The sequence below is a fragment of the Ursus arctos genome, unplaced genomic scaffold, assembly GCF_023065955.2.
Source record: "Ursus arctos isolate Adak ecotype North America unplaced genomic scaffold, UrsArc2.0 scaffold_24, whole genome shotgun sequence".
NCBI classification, from domain to species: Eukaryota; Metazoa; Chordata; class Mammalia; order Carnivora; family Ursidae; genus Ursus; species Ursus arctos.
Window position 1 is genome coordinate 19691436 of NW_026622919.1, and position 20531 is coordinate 19711966.

The window sequence follows — 20531 nt, forward strand, 5'->3', positions numbered from 1 at the left end:
GGGGAGGGGAGGGAAACTTTTTGATAACAGTTGTGGTTTTATTGTGTCCAACGCATCAATAAATGAATTCAAGCCCGAGCCTGTATATGCCCTAATTCGACTCACCCAGTGCTGGGCGGCCTGTCCTGCTCACCTCTCCCATCTCGGGGAGAAGGGGCAGGTACTAGAGGTCACCTGGCTCTAGCGTCTCATCTGTGATGGGTGTGCACATTAGAAGCATGAAGTGGACACGGGAAGTGGTGGGTGACAAGCGCGCTTTACAGCATGTTGAAAGTGTAACCATCCTTCCGAGTCCCGACAGATCTGTCAGCTCCTGAGAAGCTGCTACTGGTTTGCCTTGTTCTGTTCAGGCATCTGAGGTAAGAAAGGGCGAGAGGAGCACCTTGTCCAGCCTTCACCATGGCAGCAGGCAGAGAAACACAAGTAATTTATAAATAGAAGTCCAGCTATTAGCTGAAAACAACCACAGGAAGGGGTGAAGACCAGGCCCCATCGGTGTGAGGTCCGCTGATTGGGCACTGGGCGGCCACTCTGGCGACTAGAGCGGACAGTGCACTCCCGCCCCCTGGTGGTTGGGGGGGAGCAGTGTCTCAGCCTCCAGGGCCAGGGGGCATAGCACCTTGAAGGAGGGAGAAGCCAAAGGGCACAGTAACAGCCAGCCCGAAGCCACAGGCATGATAAAATCTGAGGGCTGGAGAGGGTCCAGAAGATCACCTAAGCAACTCCCATCACCTTACAGATGAGAAAACTGAAACCCAGAGAGGGGAAAGCTTTGCAGGTTCCCAAAGCCAGCTGGTAAAGCCCGGCCATCATGCCACCCATCTCAGCCAACAAGGGCCGTGTGCTCCCTGAGCCAGAAGAGGAAGCAGAACAACTGGAGGGGAGAGTGAAAGCGGATAATTACACTTCCCAGGAGGCTGGCTTCCTCCAGCCAAGGAGAGGACACAAGATCAGGGTGTCAGAGCTGGACACCAGCAGGCACACACATGCACGAGTGCACACGTGTACACGCACATATGCGAGGCCCGGACGCCTTTCTCCGGCGTCCAGGCTGATGCCATAAGTTTAACTGTGTGAGCGTGTGCGTGTGTCTGTCAGTGGCAGGAAACCCACAGGCAGGGGGACCCTTGACAGGAACCAGAGCCTGGACCGGGCACTTCTGCATGGCAGCGCTGCTTCCCGGCCACACTGACCCACAACTGCCCCCGGTCACAGCAGGGCGGGGATGATGAGAGCTGGAGGTGGGGGGAGGACTTGGGGGCACTAGCCTAGATTATCTGCACTTCCCAGAGTCAAGAGGGAGTGAAAGTGACCTGAGCCTGGGACAGCCCAGCTGCCTGGCCTGGGAAGGACAACTTGCCTAACCCCACCCCGGACACATCTGGCAGAGCCCGAGACGCTGGAGTGAGGCTGGGAAGGTGGAGAAGGGACGGCAGCTCTTCAGCCATCCAAGGAGCCACTGCCCTTGTTCTTGCGGCTGAGGGGGAAAGCAGACTTGCTCTGGGGCTGGGTCATCTTGCTGGCCAGGTAGATGAAGGGCTCCAGCAGAGAACGGCGGTCGGCCACAGATACCTCCCAGAGCTTCACCTTCTCGGACTTGGCCCAGTGCTGAGCCACGTCGGGGTCGACACGCCGCTGCTCCTGCAGGTCACACTTGTTGCCCAGGACCACGATGGTGACCTGGGGAAGACGGACAGAGCAGAGACCTGAGGATGCGCCATGGACCTCAGGCCTGGGTGTGACGGCTGGCACCTACCTAGGAGTCCTAAGAGAAGGGAAAGTCTCAACGGCTAACGTTTCACCTCTTCCTATATTAGAAACAATGGGGAGAGGAAGATGGTCGCTTTGTCTCCTTCCCCTGCTCAAATTCTGGCCTCCATCTGGCCCTCCCTCCGGGAGTTCCCTTACAAGCCCTGTATCACCTACGCCTGCTCATTACTAGCAATCAGTCTGTCTGTCTAAGCAACTCGTGAGGGAGCAGCCCCAAATGCCTGCAGTTTACCGGGGGATTTGGGAACAGAAGGGCCTTCACAGCTAAGAACAAGGAACAATCATCAAGAAAGACTGGTGAGGGCTTCCAGAGTTAGATCAGTAACCTCTGAAACTAAAGAAAAGCCTCTCTGGTTGAGCTGCCTCAACACACGGCCGCCTCCAGGGGGAAGACCGCCTTCAGTGGCCTCCATTCCCACTCCAGCTCCAGAGCCATGCCAGGCTCCCCATGCCAGGGCCCAATCCCTTTTATCACCAGTGCCCCCCCAACACACACACCTCCTTCTTGTCCTTGGATTTGTCGATCTCCTTCTTGAGCAGCTCCACCCGCTGAAAGGACTCTCGGCTGTCCGTGCTGTAGACCAGGACATAGCCGTCAGTGCAGGAGAAGCAGTGCCGGGGCAGTTCAGCCCCATCTCGGAGCCCCCGGGTGTCGTAGAAACGCACCTGCTCCCGCACCCCCCGGTCGGTCTCAATGGAGCCCACGTAGATGTCTTCCTGGGTCTCAATCATCTCAGAACCTGGAACGAAATGAAGAGAGAAAACTTGTTTATAGAGAGAAGGAAGATGGGAAACATGAGTGACTGAGTATATCCTAACAGGCTTACCAGCCAGAGAGAGAGAGGAATGTGGGGCCGAGGAGAGAGGGCCAGGGACTGACAGTCCGGGAGGACTGGATGACTTGGGTGTGGGAGGAACAGATATTAATCTCATGCTAATCCCATGCTAAGCAAAAGTGTGACTTGAGAGCTTTTCTTCCCTATCTCAAGTATTGGGTTTCCTCTCTCGTAATTTCAATGTTAGGGTTGGGGTCATTATGCAGATTTTACTCTGTGAGGTACAATCACCACCACCAGCAGCTTTTAGCCTTTTCGTGTTGTGATCAAATCCTACTTATTTTTCAACTTCTCCCACCACACCCCCGCCCAACAACACTCACCTACTACATGGTTCCCATACAGAAGCTGCTCCAGGATTGAAGTTTTGCCCACAGATGCTTGGCCACACACGACCACCTTGCAGCTCTTCCCCATGCTTAGCCTTCAACCTTGAAAAACAGAAGCACAATGGGTGAAATGGGATGAAAAAACAGAGGGCAGACCCCCCCGTCACTGAGAGCCCAGATTCTGGACAGAATACACAGCCCCAGGGATTCAGCACTGCCTGTCCCCTGCTCGGGTCTGGGGTATTGGAATGATGTGTCTATGTTGGCTACTAGACAGTGAGCTATACTTTATTCATCTTTATTATAACCAGTACAGGACCAGTAACTGGCTCAGGGCAGGTTGTCCGTAAATGTTGCCATAAAGGGGGAAGAGAGTCTCTGGTTTAAAGGAACCACTGCCCAGGTTCCCTTCTGTGCACAAGATGTGGAAGACCAGTTGCTGAAGGAGCTCTGGCCCAGCCTCCAGTCCTGAACCAGGACTCCATGGAGAAATAAGCAGGAATGCTGTTTTGTGTGGATCTGTCCTAAGCTACTCTTCACCGGGAGATGGAGCAAATAAGGAGGGTATTTTATTTTCGTGTGTGATTTATCCGGACAAGAATTAATTCCCTCTAATTCCCAGTCAAGTCCATGGCTAAGACGAAGAACATCAGACAACAAGGAAAAGAGTGAAAGAATCTAAGGGGAAAGGGCTTCGGAAAGGAGAAAATCTGTTTTGCCCTTGAACTGACAAAGCAGGATGAGGAGGCTCAGACACAGAAACCCCTTCCCCGAAGAGACCCCAGGCAGAGATCTCGTCGAAGGCATCCCGAACACAGGCTTCCCGGAAGGAACCCCAGACCAAGATTGCCCCAGAGAGCAGATACAGATGTGCTCCCAAAAGGCGTCCCAAACAGTGACCTCTCAAGTAAACTCCTGATACAGACCCCTCCTCCCGCCTGCGGGGCCCGCAAGTAAGGGATACCCTTAAGAGAGACGACTGCCAGAGGGCTTCCACCACCGATTTCCCCCGGAGGGGGGAGGCCCAGAAGGAATCGGAGGCAGAGCCCCTCCACCTAAGGCGGCCCGGACGCGGTGGCCTCCCAATTCCGTACCTCCCGGAGCCTTCGCAGCACCCCGGCCGGGCCCCTCCAGCCGCGCCGGGACCAGGGGAGGGGCAGCACAGCCACAAGTTCTCTGCTTCTCCTCCCGGTTCCTTCCAGGCTCCGTCTGGCCCCGCCCCCCAGCTTCCGTCCGGCATGACCAATTCCGGCGGCGGCCAGCAGGAGCCGAACACGCAGCGCCCCCAGAGGCAGGCGGGGAGAATGACAGGAGCTGGGCTGCCTGTGCACCTGAGCACACGGTTCTAGGCTCTCTGGATGCGGGGTGCTGGTGTCTCTGATGCCCAAATGTTCTTTCTCTAAAGGCTACCATAGCGTAGTAACACTTTTTTTATTCAGTCGTTTATTCGTCAGATGTCTTCTGAGCACCTACTCTGTGCCAGGTACAAAACCACATGCTGAGGAAAAAATGGATGAATTAGACAAGGTAGCTGCTCGTTAGAACTCACTGTCCAGAGGACCTGGACACCTAAACCAACAATTACAGCACAGCACGGTGAGAAGTCTTACCGCGGTGCTATGGGAGCACAGCAAAGGGCATTTCACTTCAGGAACAGCGGGCATCATGGATAACTTCCTGAAGGAGGTTATGTCTGTTTTGAGATTTGAAGGGTGTGGGAGGAAACGGGCAAAAGTCATGGCATTTTCTAGAACTACAAGTATTTGGGGTGATATTGATTGTGGAAAGGAGGCAAATAATCAAAGACCTTGTGTGGTAGGTCAAAGAGTTCAAACTGTATCCTAACAGCAGTAGAAAGCCATTGATAGATTTTATGCCCATGAAGTGACATGATCAGTTTTTGCTTTTAAGAAAGTCATTGGCAGAAGAGTAAAGAATGGAGAGAGATGAGACGGGGACCCAGTTAGGAGACTATGGTAGTATTCCAAGTTTTAAGAATAACAATGATAAGAGCCTGAATTGGGATGGAACAGAGAGAGATTTAGAAGACATTTGGTAGGAGAATCAAGACTTGGTGATAAGTTGGGAGTCAGGAGTGAGAAAGAGGGAGTTTGTGATGTCTGCTATCCTTCTAATTTGGTGACCAGTTGAATGGTGAATCGATTTGACAAGGAATTCAGGAAAAGAGAATCAAGTACTGCATTTGTTTTTTTCTTTTGTTGAAAAGTGGGGAGAGAATGATAAGGTCAACTTAAATATGTTATGTCTCCAGGATTTGTGAAACACCCAAGTGATCCAGTAGATAGTTGGATATGGAGATCTAGAACTCACAACTGAGAAGTCTAGGTTGGAGGTATCAACGGAGTTCAGCGTCATTTACAGCTAAAATTAAAGCTATGAGAGTAAATGAGTTGGCTTAGATGCAAAGAACACAGTGGGAAGACAGTCTAAAGACAGGTTAGCTTCCTGCAGTAGACGGTAGACAGCGAGCCATTAGCAGGCAGGGCAGGTGGTCTGTGAGTCTGTGCCCTCCCAACCTAGCACAAAGTAGGCACTTTGGAGAGGCTAGTGAATGATTGGCTGGATGAATGACTTCTCTCTTCCCACCCACTGAGACTCTCCCATCCTTCCCTACCCAGTGGTGGGTGTGGTTTCTGCTCCCTTAGCACTGTGATTGGCAGGACCTTGCAAGAAGCCTACTGAGAATGGAGCATACAATGGAAGAATGGAGGAAAGGAGTCCAGCCTTTTTAAATTCACTTGCCCCCTTATTTTAGTTCCTCTTAACTCTAAAAAAAAATTTTTTTTTTAAGATTTTATTTATTTGACAGAGAGCGTGACAGCCAGTGAGAGAGGGAACACAAGCAGGGGAGTGGGAGAGGAAGCAGGCTCCTAGCGGAGCAGGGAGCCCAATGCGGGGCTCAATCCCAGGGCTCTGGGATCACGCCCTGAGCCGAAGACAGAGGCTTAACGACTGAGCCACCCAGGAGCCCTTAACTCTAAAATTTTAACCTCAAACTCACCCAATTTAACCTCAGAAAACTCCAGTTTAATTCATACCCACAAATACTATCGGTTTGGGTGAGCGAGTTACTACAAAGATGATTGGGCTGTGTTCTTGCCCTGAGTTCCCAGTTCAGACTGCATTCGGCAAGGCAAGCGTGCTGAGCAGGGTGTTTCTATAAAGGGTGAGAGTACTGGGGACACTACGGAGCAGGGACCTCACCCTGCAAGCTGCCTTATAAACTCTAGGGCAGGGTCTGGGGCGCCGTGCCACCCTCCCTAGGCTTAATGCTGAGATGGCACTCCCAGGCAGCTGACATGAAAGCAGCCTCATAAAAGGATCAGCGTCATTAGGGTGATGAACCAGTTGCTGCTTGGAGATCCAGAGGGGATGAAAGGCGCGGGGTGAAGACGCCCTGCGTTCTCCTGGCTTGGTTGGGCAGGGCTTCCAAGGGCCGATGAAAGCTGGAGGAACTGGGCTCAAAGTGTCTTCTTGCCTTTCCCGGGAGGAAGCTGTGGACAGGTCGGGAAGGTAGTAGTGGGGGATCTTTTCCTCCGGAGTCCTGGGTCATCGAGCCCTCGACCCAACTCGACTCTCCTGAACCTTACTGGAGACTCTCTAGGATTGGAAGTTGCTATGGCAACGAAGCTCTCAGCATACTGAGGACAACTCAGGCCTAGAGAGGCGTCACCCTCTTGTAACCCCCCACTTCGGACCCGCGGATAAAGTGGCGCCCCCTACGCACAGGAACCGTCCCTGGGCCCCCGCCCCGGCGCGGAGACCACCGTGGACCTCCGGGGGCGGGAGGCCGCTCTGGCCCCAAGAGGAGCCTCTCGCTGGTAGACGGGCCCGAGGGAGCCTCTCTGGGCGCAGCGCCGCTGAGCTGCTCGATGCTCCAGCCGGAAGTGCTCTTCACCGCCTGCCTCCCACCCGCCTCTCTGGTCCCGGCGGTAAGATGGCGGCTGCCGCGGAGTGCGATGTGGTAATGGCGGCGACCGAGCCAGAGCTGCACGACGACGAGGAAGCGAAGAGGTAGCCGGGTAGTGGGGGAGTGGAAGGGGTGAGCTTCAGCTCCGTGACCCCGGGAAACCCGTCCCTGCCATGATGCAGCCCCTGTTGAGGCGATGCCCCGCCCTCCGCGACCCCCCCAACTGATATAAGTCCGGATAGACCCCCTGAAGGGGCGCTCCCGGAGGTCGGCCCTCCCCTCCTGCTTCCGCCTGGCTGGGAAGCGGAGGCACAGCCTCCGTTCTTCGGCCAGGAGGAACGTCGCTCTTATTGTAGAGGCCGGGTCTCTGAGGGGATTTCAGAGGTCTGTTGTGGGGTGGGGGAGGCTGCGCGGCGACGATAACGACGATAACGACATCGCCCCCGTCCCCCCCTTCTCTTGTTAACTTCTATGCATTGTTGTCTATCAGCACTTTGCATCTACAAAGCCCTTGTTCTCCTTGCCCCCTGTTCTCCTCACCCCCGTTGCTCAGTAACGTACCCCCAGTGACCACTAGCCTGGGTCCGAGTGTGTCTCCATTGTTGACCTGGCGCCCCTTCTCCGTACCCCAGAAGTCGGAGATGAGGGAGAAAGAAGGAAGAGTGAGGGCCCTGTCTCATGCTCTACACGTCAAACTCCTGCCCCTCCGTCCTTCCGGAGGAAGATCCTCATTCTTCCCAGTACTGTTCTTTCTTAAGTTAAGCAGAGAGGAAGGCAGCTGCTTGGGCGCTGTTGGCACTGTTGGGCGGCCGCAGTGGCTCGAGATTGCCAGTCTGGACTAGCCAAGGGAGCTGCTGAGTGAGTGGTTTTCGAGAACACTCTGGATTCTGGCTACAGCTAAGGCAGGTTATTGGAAGTGGGTTGGAACACAGTTGTGGGTAGTCATACTTGTGCTAATCCTGAAGGAGAATTAAGGAAAAAGTTCTGGAAGCCCGGAGCGCTTTCCTTATCAACTGCAGATTAATTGGCTACAGTTCCCTCAGTCTCCTTCCCTCATCTTTCATATCTTTGTTCTAAACCCTGTATGGCTTCAGTCTGCCTTTCATGAGATCTGAAACCAGGATTCTGAGAATTTTTTTTACTATCCAAGTTAGAAATACAGGAGGTACTCACTATGGCAGAATGAATAGCTATCAAGCTTCAGGGTAGTTCACTGCAGCCTGTGTCCCAAGATCTGTTGAGAACAGAGAGGCTTGACAAAGTGTGTAGTGAGTACCCGGAATAATAGAGACGGCAGGACACCAGAGTCTAGTCACTGTTCTTAGTTTTGAGTTTTCACATACCTAGTGCTTCTCAGGTATTTGGGATTAAGCATCATTAAGGAACTGCAAGATGGGAAACACACCTCCCACACCCCTAACCCCAAACAGACAGAGCTTATATTAATTACAAGGATTTACTTGGTATTGTAAAGCGTTCAGTGGGGTTTTTTTGTGTGTGCCATAAATAGGGACTTGGGCTCTATGTAGTAATTTGAAAAAACCCTCTCCCGCTTAGTTTGTCCCTAATTGGGGTTTTACTTCAAAGCCCTCTATCTATAGCAGGTCCTTCTTTAAACAAACAAAGAAACACGGCCTCATAAAATTATAGTAAATGAACCTGAAGATATATTAAAAAATGCAAAATAGGTGATGCTGTAACATGACCACATGACACAAAAACATAATATTTGGTAGCAGTGCAGCAGAATGAGGAGGGAGGGGTGTTGGCTTGGGTTAACTGCCTTATTTCGTGGAATTTAAGATGTCATTGATTGTAAAATGCACAGTTGTTTTATCTACCGCTGAGAAAAAATACTGTAAATTTAACTGTGAAAAAATACATCGTTGCTAAATAGACTTATACGTAATACATATTTATATAGATCTCTTTTAGTTAAAATAAAACAGATACTGATATATCACTTATGTGAGCAAATCAAAAGGAAAATATAGTGAAATAAACAAAATCAGTTTGACTTTCTGCCGTATAAGTCATCCTTAGGAGAGTAAACGCTGGGCTCTGTTAGTAAGAAAAAAACCTTGTTTATGTATGGTTTTCCAATGCTGAAAATGCGGTGATGATGTAGAAGTTTTGGAGGAAGGTGGTTTTACATTTTTCATGTATTCTGTAATCCTGTGTAGCCATAGCAGAGGGCAGGGATAGGGACATCCCTTCAGATGCCCTTTAGTCATTTGGCCAAGTTTGTGTCTTTTGTTACAGTCCTACTACCAGTTCACTTGGGGACATGGGAGTTAATGGGTCTCTTGGGTTGTTTTTGTGAAGTCCAGCAAGGAGTCCTTCCTTCCTTGCGTCTTGGCTCAAGGGCATGCTGCTGCTACTAAATTGTTACAGTCCCACGGGGGTGGGGGGGCAAAGTGAGAAGAGCTTTCAAGACGCGGGGCCTCATGGTTGCAGCATTTTAAATGGCTGCATGTTTTATTTCATTAGCTTTAGTGTCTCTAAAGAGAAAAGAATGGACTTTTTTTTTTTTTTTGCCTGTCACTCTGACAAAGTTCTTTTTCCCCCATAGCAGCTGAGAGGCTAAAATAAAAGATGTATTAGTTGGCACTCCAAAATAGATCAGGGTTCTGAACGTGAAGATTGTTTATTTCTCTTTGCCCACCAGAACAGAAAAAGCTGCTTGGGGAGCCAGAGAGCTAAATTTCAGAGGTTTTACAATTCAGCTAATTTAATTTAATTTAATTTCAGGCCTCACTTTCCTGGGAAGTTGCTGATTGCTGTATCTGATATGTGAATACCTGTCTCCAGCGAAGGCTCTCTGGTCACCTTTCCTGGGGTGGGGAAGTGTCTGTAGGTAGTCTTTATTATGGTAAAATCGAAGGATTTCGAGTTCCTCATCAATAGAGGAAACACTTCTGTGTCTCAGCATGTATCCGGTGTGACTGAACAATAGGGCCTAAAGGAACCAATGGAAGCGTAGGTTTAGGAAGTAGAACATCCTTATCTGATTCCTTGATCTGATGATCTCTGTATCTGTTTTCACGGGGGACTCAAGCAAGAACACTAGATCCTTTCTCAGTATCCAGGTGTAGTAAACTCTGTAGAGTTTGCTTTTTGTTTCTCTATTCATATCGGTGGTGGGAAGCACCGAACCCTGAATCCATATCTCAGGGTCTGCTGCCGTTGCTGTTGATTTACTACAACTTCCTGGGACATTTTGAAGTTCATGGCCATAACCGGAAGAGCTTGTGCGGATGCCTTCCCCAGCTCTTCTTCCTCTGTTTTAAATTCTTAGGTATTTGTCTCTCTAAACTTTCTCTTGAAGTTCCAGGATAGGCAGCTAGACATTTCAGTAAGCCCACAAGCTGAATGGGATATTATCTTTGACCTTAAATTCACATCAGTGAAAACACTGCTTTCAGCCTTCATTTTCATTTTGATATAGTTGAAGTGTGGGGTCAGAGGTGAAGAAATGGGAGATGGGACAAATAAGTCATGGTTAAGGATAAAGCTAGGAATACAGAATCCTGAACACCAGGATTGAATTTGGTTAGTTACTTGATTAATTGAACCTGATATTAGCAAGTAGCAAGATTGTTAAATCAGGGGTGCCTGGCTGGCTCCGTCGATAGAGCATACACCCTTGATCTTGGGGTTGTGAGTTCAAGCCCCACGTTGGGTGTAGAGATTACTTAAAAATCTTTTAAATAATTATAACTGGACTTAAGGTACAGAGGAAGGGTCTCTCTGTCCTTGCTGCTTTAATTCAGGTCCACATACTAACCAGAACCAGAAACCAAATTGAGCCAAGTTGAATGGCAGTTGCTCTAGTGTCTAGTCCATTCCCAACGACCAGAAATCTGATTGGCTTAAAACCCAGGCTTATTGAACATTCCGGCCAATCAGGAATTAGTGTAGTCATTGAAGCTACTATTTTAAAAGTTTTTAAAAGCTGAGTACTGGGCACTTGCCTTTGCTTTTCTTCTCTAGGACTTTAGAAGATTGGAGAACAATGGTCAGCGGCTGCCTAGGTGCCTTGTGGTCTGATGCACAGTCCCTCTGAGAGCCCATTTCTCCCTTACTCCACTAATGTTTGGTCCCTTTTCTCCAGTGCTGAGTGATGTGGAAGTTACTTAGAGGTCGTTCCAGGTATTCTTTTAAACTGTCTGAATTTCAGCAGTAAGAGCAGGATTCATGACACAAGTTATCCCACTATCTGTTCATTTTATTGGATTGACAATAGTTTTTCTTCCCCATCTAAATCAGAATAGCAGTTCCTGTGTTTTATCCACCATCGGCAGGGGTATGAGTGGTTGAGACTTTAGAGAATGAAAATATGAAGAGGAGTATTTGACTTTCAGAGTCTAATTCTGACCCCTAATCTATTGTCGTAGGACTTAAAGTTTTTGTGGGGAGGCCAGATTGTCAGATAAGCAAAGTGTTAACCATCTCTTCTGATTTTGTTACTAGGTTTTTGGGGAGGGTGTGTGAGGCAAGCAACATTTTCTCTAATACTTGGGGAGTTTCTATCCTGAGAGTTCTTACTCTGGCAGTTTGCTCTGATAGTCAACCACCTGTTAAAGTAAGGAACCCAAGAGAACTTTATTTTTGTAAGAACTTTAGAAGCCACATACCAGTTGACAGTCTAGACTCCCCACTCTGGTTCCCACCTCCACCCCCACCTCCCCAAAAAACTCAGAAAGCAGCCTTTTTCTTAATTATAGTTCCTTAGTTCTAGATTTTTGTGGGTGCTAATGTCCCGACGAGGGTAGTAGGAGATGTCACAGAATGGGGAACTAAGGGATAGAAAATGGTGGGTTTTGGGGTATGTTATGAAAGCAAGCCTCTGGCTGTTGCTAAAAGGCCAGTGACTTATGTCCTCAGAGTGGCTTCTGAGAAGCTTGTTTCTCAGAATCAGCTTTATGGTTGGGTCTCCTTTCCCCTGGAGTAAAGCTTAGGTATACCAATGCCACAGATCGTGACACCTCCCATTTAAGGAACTAGCATAAATTTATCGTGGTTGAGTCACCTGTTTTGTGTGAATATCTTTGTGTGTGCAATAATAGGATTTCTGTCTGGGTCGAGTGATGAGTTGGTTGCTTCCCCCCCCACTGAATATGACATCGCCAACTCCAGTGTGTTGCCTGGTGTCCTTCCCTACTCGAGCAGTAGAGAGTGCTACTGTGTTGTGTAGACTGTATCTGTGACTCCACATGGTCCTTTCTAGCTCTGCCCCTGTTGAGGCTCCCCCCCCCACCCCCCGAATGTCCAGAAAGAGAACAGTTTGAACTGGTACATTAATGAGTTTTCTTCATCTTCATCTCCTCCCCTCTTTTTGGGAGAAGGGTGGGTATTTTAATTGTGCTTTAAAGTGAAAGCAGAAGCTGTTTATTCTAAAGCAAATTGGGTAAAGGAAACTGGGTAGCCCACTTTTATCACCCGGTAGCAGTTGGAGAGCCCTCTGTCTGTTTTCTTTGGACCGTTATGAAGCCTTTATTCACACCCAGCATGTGGCACCTTGCATTCAGCAAGCACTAAATCCGTGGAGTTGCTCCACCTACCTGTATAAAACTTGTCATTTCTTCCCTAGACTAGTTAGAAAAGAACGAGTAGTATGCATTTCGTAAGATGGAATAAAAGGCTCCCAGGCTTCTTTGACTTCATTCTCTCATGGAGGCCAGAGGGAGTACAACATGAAACAGGCCCTGTGACATGCCTTTGGGGACAAGAGGTCTTGGACTGTGGGAAGGAGGGAGGAATTTACTCTGAGACTGGCCAAGATCCCGTAAATTCTAAAGGGTGGAGGATGTTTCTAGATCAACAGACAACTAGTAAACTTGGCTGAATAAAAGAAATGGGTGCACCAGTCATAGAGTGAAGGCGACATTTTGGAAGTAGTAAGTATAGTAAGAATGCATAAAGGATATTTGACTCAGGGGCAGTATAAATTTTTATTGTTAATAGGTATCTTCTTCCGAGATTCTTCCTGCCAGTAAAGTAGTCTCCAGAAGCAGAGGCCCTGAAACACTCCTTTGCTCTAACAAAAGAAATCATCTTGTCCTGAGTTGTATTTTTATTTTTTTTATTTTATTTTTTTAAAGATTTTATTTATTTATTAGACAGAGATAGAGACAGCTAGCGAGAGAGGGAACACAAGCAGGGGGAGTGGGAGAGGAAGAAGCAGGCTCATAGCAGAGGAGCCTGATGTGGGGCTCGATCCCACAACGCGGGGATCACGCCCTGAGCTGAAGGCAGATGCTCAACCACTGTGCCACCCAGGCGCCCCCTGAGTTGTATTTTTAGCAGTTAGATTTTTCTTCCACATCAGGAGTAGCCGAATACATCAAGAAAATGCACAAAAAGAAGAAAAAAGAAGCTCTCATTCAAGCTTCTCCATCTCTTTTGATTTAAAATATTATTAATGGCTATTAGAAGAGCTGAACTTTATGAAAAATATATTACTCTACCCAAATACTTGAAATAAGTAAAAGCAGTCAGGTATGTTTTTGTCATACAAAAATCTAATCCACATTTCCTAGGTTGCAAATGTTATGGAATAGTGAACTGTGCTAGTCTTTTTCTTTTTTCTTTCTTTTTTTTTTTAAATTTACTTATTTGATAGCACAAGCAGTGGGGAGCAGCAGGCAGAGGGAGAGGGAGAAGCAGGCTCCCCCACAGAGCAGGGAACTCAGTGCAGTGGCTCCATCCCAGGACCCTGGGACCATGACTTGAGCCAAAGGCAGACACTTAACTGACTGAGCCACCCAGGCACCCACTAGCCTTTATTTTTATGCACAGATAAACTAAATCTTAAACTGATACTGTACGATTACTGAAGCATCTCATTCCTATTTAATAATTCACAAATACATGAAATGTGAAGCATTTCCAAAGAGAACTCAGTCATATTGAGGGCGTTTTAAAAACTGCCACCCAGGGGGCGCCTGGGTGGCTCAGTCATAAAGCGTCTGCCTTCGGCTCAGGGGGTTCTGGGATCGAGCCCCGCATCGGGCTCCTCCACTGGGAGCCTGCTTCTTCCTCTCCCACTCCCCCTGTTTGTGTTCCGTCTCTCGCTGGCTGTCTCTCTCTCAAATAAATAAATAAAATCTTAAAAAAAAAAACACAAAAAACTTGCCACCCAGTGAATCCTGCATTAATGAAAGCTCAGAATAAAATTCCCTTTCATTGCTAAGAGATAGACTGGTTGGCTTAAGGCGAAGATCTTGCTTTACCATTCAACTTGGAAGTATTTAGAGAGAAAATGGAGATTTTTATAGGGCATCTAATTTGGGTCACGTCGCAACGTGAACTGTGGTGTTCTGATGTATGTTTAATTTAGCTGAGCTGTAAATGTGCAGAGTTGACTGGTGATCATCAGCCCAAGTTGTCTGAATTGATCACATGATGCTGAGCCCTGCTAAGACCTGTGTGATACCAAATGATTCCCTTGGCACTGTTCGTTGGAGTAATGAGCATCCGTGATGAATGAGTGCTGCGTTGGGGGAGAGAGAGTGTAACTGTGTGATCAGAGGATACACAGATCTTTAACGTGTAATGTAGAAGAGCAGGTGTCCGGTTGCAGTTTTCTGATTGATGAAGTTATTTCCAAAAAATAAATACATTTTAAAATAGCAAAGCAGACCAAGAGTGGAATGTAGTCTCCTTACCTGTATCTGTCGGAGGGAAGGCCGCCCAGGCCCTCCAGCACTGATCCTGTTGTGGTGGACCCTCCCCCAGACCTCCAAAGAGGATAGAAGTCTTTGAAAATCTTTCAGTAGCTCTTTTCACAGGAGTTTGTTGCTCACTGTTAAAAGGACTGGTTTGGTGGAGGGTAGAGTCTTTCCCAGCATCTCCTGGAGAGTCAGGGGTAAAGCTTATTCTGCTTAGAGATTGGATGGGAAACTAGATAAATTATTTTTAATCTAAAAACCTTGACGTTGGTTAACAGGGTCTGGTGGGGAAAAAACCTGGGACTGTTAGAGTTAGGCAGCCTGTGTGCGGCTGCCTTGGGTACCTCACTGGCTCTTCCTCTGTTGAAGGGCTTGTGATAGTATCGTCATAACCCTTCAAGAGGCCCAGACCTTCCGTAGGAATGCCTTTGAGAATCTGAAAAAGCACTAGAGACGTAGTGTAGCTATTTATAGCTCCAGCAGGTCAGTCATGGCCATGTCTATATTTTGATGTGGTATTATATTTCAGGGTTTAGTCTGAATTTTATTTTGTAGCCCTAGAAAATAACCCGTAGTGTAATTTAGTCCCTTTTGGACTCCTTTCCTCTTTTTGGTTGGTCCAAGTGGACCTAATTAATTCCAGTCCTTCCTTTCTCAGTGCTGATGTGTTTTGGCAGGTACGTGTTGTAACCTCACTTGGTTATCAAATCAGTTGACCCTGGCGGTGAGTGGAGTGACAGATACCAGCGCCAGACTGCCCTCAATTCCGGTGTTAACCAGCTCTTCTCCTTCTTTTCCAGTCCCACGCCTCTGACATCTCATCCTTCAGTCCCTTTGCTGTAAGGGCAACTTGAACAAGCTTCAGCCCTTTCTCAGACTCCCAGGGCAGGACTTGAATGGATTTGACCCTGGAATTGTTCCTGACGCAGCCTTGTTCAGTTCTTGCTGCTGCCATGCTGGATTCCAAAGATCCGCTTTTTCCTCGGCTGGTCTCACAGGGTCAGGCCCATTGGTTAAAGCTTGTCGCGTGTTTGGTGGGGAGGTTCAAATGAAGGAGGGACTCCACTTTGGGAGTTGGACCTGGAGGCAAAAAATAAGCATTCAGCGTAAAAGCACTAAGTGCCCATTGTTTAGGCAGCTGTTAATCAACCATGTTTCTATGAAAATAAGTCCTTTTCATGAGGCAGTTGTGTGGGAATAGCTAATTCTGGCCTGATGCTGTGCAGTGTGAGGTTAAAAACATGGTAACTTGTCACAACACAATTCTTCTTGTTCTTTCTGCTGTGGGCTGACTCTACATTACTCGCTTTGTTTGCTCTAGAATGGAATCTACTCACCATTTACTAAAATGAAATGCATTTCTTGGGGGAAGCAAAGTCCAGTTCACTAGGTCTTCCGTCTTAAAGAGAAAGGAGCCCTGCTGTCTGTGCGACTGATTGTTAGGAATGCCATTTAGCTTGTTTAAATCCAGATTGTCGTTCTGGAGTTGGATTTTATATGCTGGGGCTATTTTAGGTCTTAGTTTGAAGAAATTCATGTTCATTGCCCATGTCTTATTCCTAGCAGGACAGATTAATTTTTAAAGTCTTAAGCACTAGATAGAGACGTGCATTGGAGAGAAAGCTCAGCATAGTAGACAGTGCACAGGCTTTGGAATGTGACAGGTGTGGCTTGACATCCTGACGGTGGGCCAGTTTTTAATCTCTACCCCTTATTTTACTCCTCTGAGAAATGGGAATAATGAAACACCTGGTAGGAAGATAATGCATGGAAAGTACCTGGCTTCAGTAATTATTTCTGACTTTCCACAGAAAGCATCGGTTGTGTTTTTATAGAAGCTGGTGGTGAAGCCCCTCACCTCCACGGAAGTTGGTGTTTTAGTAAAGGGCACCTTTCTGTAGCTCTACAGATCGCTTCACCTTTGATTAACAGGCTTTCTACTGCTAATATGGTGTCTGTCCAAGTGCCTGGATACCCTTGGTTTTCCTCAAGGATTTGTGTATTCGTAGCCACTAGCCAACCGCAGAGAAAACCAGATCTTCTCAGGTGCATTGTGGGCCCAATGTTTCTTTTGAATTTACCACTCCATTTCTTCACGGCTGTTTGACTTCTCACATCCAGTGTTGGAAAGCCCTTTCTTCAGATCTCTTGGCATGTCTGCTCTGAAAGGATAGGCTCCTCATAGTTTTTATAGTGCCTTGCTTAATTTAGAGTTAAAGTATGGTGTACACCATGTAGAAAGATTGCAGTTGGTCCTATAAATCTTGCAGTTGGGGGATCCTTCTTGAGGACTTCTAATAGCAGATGTTCTCTTTATAGCATTATACCAGTTGGTGTAAATTACTCAGGCAGATTTATGTCCATCACAGTTCAAATCTGTCAGCATTTATAGATCATTGCCATTTTCCTTCTCCTTTCTTCTAGCAGCCTTTTCATGTTAGTAGGGCTTGCCAGGACAGTGCTGGAGAATGGAAAGGGAGATCGCCTAAATAAAAGGAGGGCGGCTTTACCACTTTGTAGTTTAAAATACGTAAGTAAATAAATCACAAATCTTCTCAGTGCTGATGTCCATAGAATCAAGCTGTAAGCTCCCATACCATCACCATGTTAAGAATTAGGTACTTTTGTCCTTACTTCCCTTGAACTAGATTCTTTTTTGGATATGTAGAGGACAGAAAAAGAAACAAAGATTCTTCCTTATAACAAAAATGCTCAGATATTTAGTTATGTTACAGGAATCAGTTGGGTAAAGAATTATCTTTGTCACTCAAAGTGGTGATTGGAATGATTTGGGGTATCTTTGGTAGAGGTTACTAGTTCTTTTAAGACATTGTTGGTCATGTCTTATTCAATTCTAGTTCCTTTATCTGGCATATAATTCTCCTTACATAACATTGTTCCTTTCGGAAAGTACAATTTGTCTAATGGCACAGCTTCAAAAATGGATCTTGGAGTAGGGCAGGAATTCTGATATTAGCCACTTGGTGGTTATACAGGGTACTATAGGAACGATAGAGGGGGCAGTAAGTACCCACGTAGATGGGATAGGCAGAGAGAACATCAGTAGATGGGTACTCAGCATGGCACTGGCAGGCTGCTATACCTCAGACATCCCTGTTATCTAAGTTCTTGGTCTCTGCTGTCACTCAACTCCGTCCTCCATCTTAAACAACAATATGCTATGCTTTTAACTCCTTTGCCACCTGCTTTTGCTCTGCTTGTCCTGTTAGTGACAAATGCATGAGCCAGTCGAGTTTCAAGAGAATAAATCATTAGAACTCTAAGGATGTGACCCATTTCACATTTAGGAATCATTGCCCCTGAATGGAGTGATGTCTAACTGATTTTTTATGTTTGCTGAAGAGGCAGCAGCTGTGACGCAGTGGAAAGGAAATAAATATAAAAATTCAGGGGCACCTGGCTGGCTCTGATGGAGGAACACGCAACTCTTGATCTCGGGGTCATGAGTTGAGCCCCATGTTGGATGTAGAGATTACTTAATGAATAAATAAGTAAACTTAAAAAATTTCAGTCTCTGTGAGAGGGTGTCAAAATTTGCTTGTTGTGTGGGATATGACCATAGACAGGAATAGCGAGGAAGGTCAGGCAACATGAGAGAGGTTTTCTTGATTTAGTTTGAATGTATCTAAGTGACCAAAAAATAGCATTGAACAAATCTAGAAATTCCTTCAAGTACATCGCACTGACTTTCAGCTCAATATGCCCGGGGCTCTAGACCAGAGATCGCTCCCGTGAGATTACAGAGGTTATTCCCTGGGTCTAACACGCTGGTCTTTCTCTTTCCTTTTCAGGGAAGCAGAGTCTTTCAAGGAACAAGGAAACGCATACTATGCCAAGAAAGATTACAATGAAGCTTATAACTATTATACAAAAGCCATAGGTGAGAAGGACCTGCTGCTTATGTTGGAAGATAAATTTGCTAAATATAAATACTATGATAAGTAACGCCTCTTGGAAAAGTAGCCTTTGGCTTAGCGGGTTCATAACTTAACTGTGCGAACTCTTTTGGACTTAATTGGCTTACGAGGGATGGCTTATAAATGGGTAGTTCTTCGTTTGACAAAGGCAATTCCAGAAATTCTAGATATGGCAAAAAGATAACCCCCTAAATGCACCTCAGCCATTTCCAGTTCATTTAACCATGTTAGAAAATGGCTCTTGTAGATATTAATTATCAAGTCTTAACTTCGTGCTCCAGCTGCCAGCATGGTTGAATCCCGTGTCGGCATGTTTCTCACCTAACTTGCTTACAGGCTCCCCACCCCTGATTCAACAAATGCAAATTCATTTTCCTCTCTTATTATATATAATGCAATTCATTCAGGAGGTGAATATGCTGACCCCTTCCCTTGAAAGGGCAGTCAGCGCGCTTTAAAGCTGTTACATTTAAGTGACTTTTATGTTTTAATTGGTCATACCATTGCTGCTGTCTGTTTGCACAGGTAGTCAAAAATGTGGCCATGGCCTTAGAGAGAATGTCAGCATTCCTATTACAATTTGATTACCTTGATGTAGTTCTGCGGGGAGATGGCCCCTGAGTTTTTGAAGCAGTGCCCCGTGCTAGGCTTTATTTTGCTTTCTTCCACCCTCCCTGTAGATATGTGTCCTAAGAATGCTAGCTATTACGGGAATCGAGCAGCCACTTTGATGATGCTTGGAAAGTTCCGGGAAGCTCTTGGAGACGCACAGCAGTCAGTGAGGCTGGATGACAGTTTCGTCCGGGTACGTAATGCGGCCATTTGGGGGGGACCAGTTGCTGCCGTTGAGTTCCTCTAGCCCAAGGCTTCTCAGCCTTGGACACTGTAGACATTTGGGACCAGGTAATTCTTTGTTGTGGGGGCTGTCCTGTGCGTTGTGTGGTGTTTAGCAGCATCTCTTTCATCGGTAGGTGTAGGTAGCACCCCTTCCTCCCTGGCTGAGCGCCAGACATGTCTCCAACATGGCTAACCGTCCCCTGGAGGGTGGACTCTCCCCTGGGTGAGAACCACTGCTCTGGCCACTTTCATCCCGTGTGGGCTTTGTGTGGGTGTTTGTTACCGCTGCTGATTGCTCTCTGCTTGGCCAGTCATGCTCCTTTTCTTCCCTCTTTGCATTTCTTCTAGGGCCATCTACGAGAGGGCAAATGCCACCTATCTCTAGGGAATGCCATGGCGGCGTGTCGTAGTTTCCAGAGAGCCCTAGAACTGGATCACAAAAACGCTCAGGCACAGCAGGAGGTACGGTTCTGGTGGTGTCCGCCTGGAAGGGGACGCTGTGGTAATAGTGACCTGAAAGTCAGAACTGAGAGCTACAAAAAAAATAAAACAAATAAGAACTGAGACCTAGTCTCACTTCTGCCATCACCACACCTGGGTAACTGTAGGCAAGTCTCATGGCCTGTCCGAGCCTCAGTTTCTTACTTGTAGACAGAGTTGTGAATATGATTTATAGCTTTAGAAGTCTGTGAAATGGAGGGTTTCTGAGATGGCCGAGGAGCGGGCAGATGCTGCAAGGGACTGGTTTGAGTGCAGTTAAAGAACTTGGGTAAATTCAAATCCTGACTACATCAGTAGCAGCTAAAATGTGTTTCAGTTCCATTTCCATATATACCCCGTTTACCCCTGGATGTGTTTTAGTGAGAGTCTAGAAACTTCTGCTCAACCTCTGACGATGCCGTGCCTTTAATTTATGTCTATCAGGCACATCTCTGGTATCCTGCCTTGAGGTGGCAGATAGGGCGTTAGCCGGCCTGTTAGGGGTCTGGGCTGTATCTTCACGAACCTGATTAGTGAGAAGTCTGTGGTTCTGATTTTCTTGAACTCATAATTCATCAAAGCCTTGATTTTTGTGGTTGTTGAATCTACAACTTCATTAAAACTTTCCCTTATCTGATTTTCTGGTATAGTTCAAGAATGCTAATGCAGTCATAGAATATGAGAAAATAGCAGAAACGGATTTTGAGAAGCGCGATTTTCGAAAGGTAAAGTACAAC

At 47.1% G+C, this 20531-nt stretch overlaps 2 protein-coding genes across 4 annotated transcripts in view; one reads left to right on the forward strand and one right to left on the reverse strand.

Annotated features, from left to right (window-relative positions):
- Positions 1-17: 17 nt before the first annotated feature.
- Positions 18-4175, reverse strand: NKIRAS2 (NFKB inhibitor interacting Ras like 2). The gene is made up of 4 exons (XM_026512822.4): positions 4030-4175; positions 2930-3037; positions 2269-2510; positions 18-1680 (listed from the first exon to the last, which is right to left on the reverse strand). Exons 2-4 carry the CDS (start codon positions 3021-3023, stop codon positions 1441-1443), a joined length of 576 nt encoding a protein of 191 aa, XP_026368607.1. The 5' UTR covers positions 3024-3037; positions 4030-4175; the 3' UTR covers positions 18-1440.
- Positions 4176-6688: 2513 nt separating this feature from the next.
- The window catches only part of DNAJC7 (DnaJ heat shock protein family (Hsp40) member C7), a 29768-nt gene continuing 15925 nt past the window's right edge, over positions 6689-20531 (forward strand). The window contains exons 1-6 of one of the 3 annotated variants that reach the window (XM_026512823.4): positions 6846-6970; positions 15340-15378; positions 18352-18440; positions 19158-19282; positions 19663-19776; positions 20445-20519. In XM_026512823.4, the coding sequence (XP_026368608.1) occupies positions 6894-6970; positions 15340-15378; positions 18352-18440; positions 19158-19282; positions 19663-19776; positions 20445-20519 (519 nt within the window). In that variant the 5' untranslated portion in view covers positions 6846-6893. Of the gene's footprint in view, positions 6971-15339; positions 15539-18351; positions 18441-19157; positions 19283-19662; positions 19777-20444; positions 20520-20531 lie in introns of all 3 variants that reach the window. The other 2 variants (XM_048224784.2, XM_026512824.4) reach the window with 2 other exon arrangements.

Coding starts and splice junctions, on each gene's coding strand:
- NKIRAS2 (XM_026512822.4), bottom strand. CDS start 3,023: ATGGGGAAGAGCTGCAAGGTGGTCGTGTGTGGCCAAGCATCTGTGGGC. Junction 2,511..2,929: donor GTATGGGAACCATGTAGTAG/GTGAGTGTTGTT, acceptor ATTTCGTTCCAG/GTTCTGAGATGATTGAGACC. Junction 1,681..2,268: donor AATCCAAGGACAAGAAGGAG/GTGTGTGTGTTG, acceptor CGTCTTCCCCAG/GTCACCATCGTGGTCCTGGG.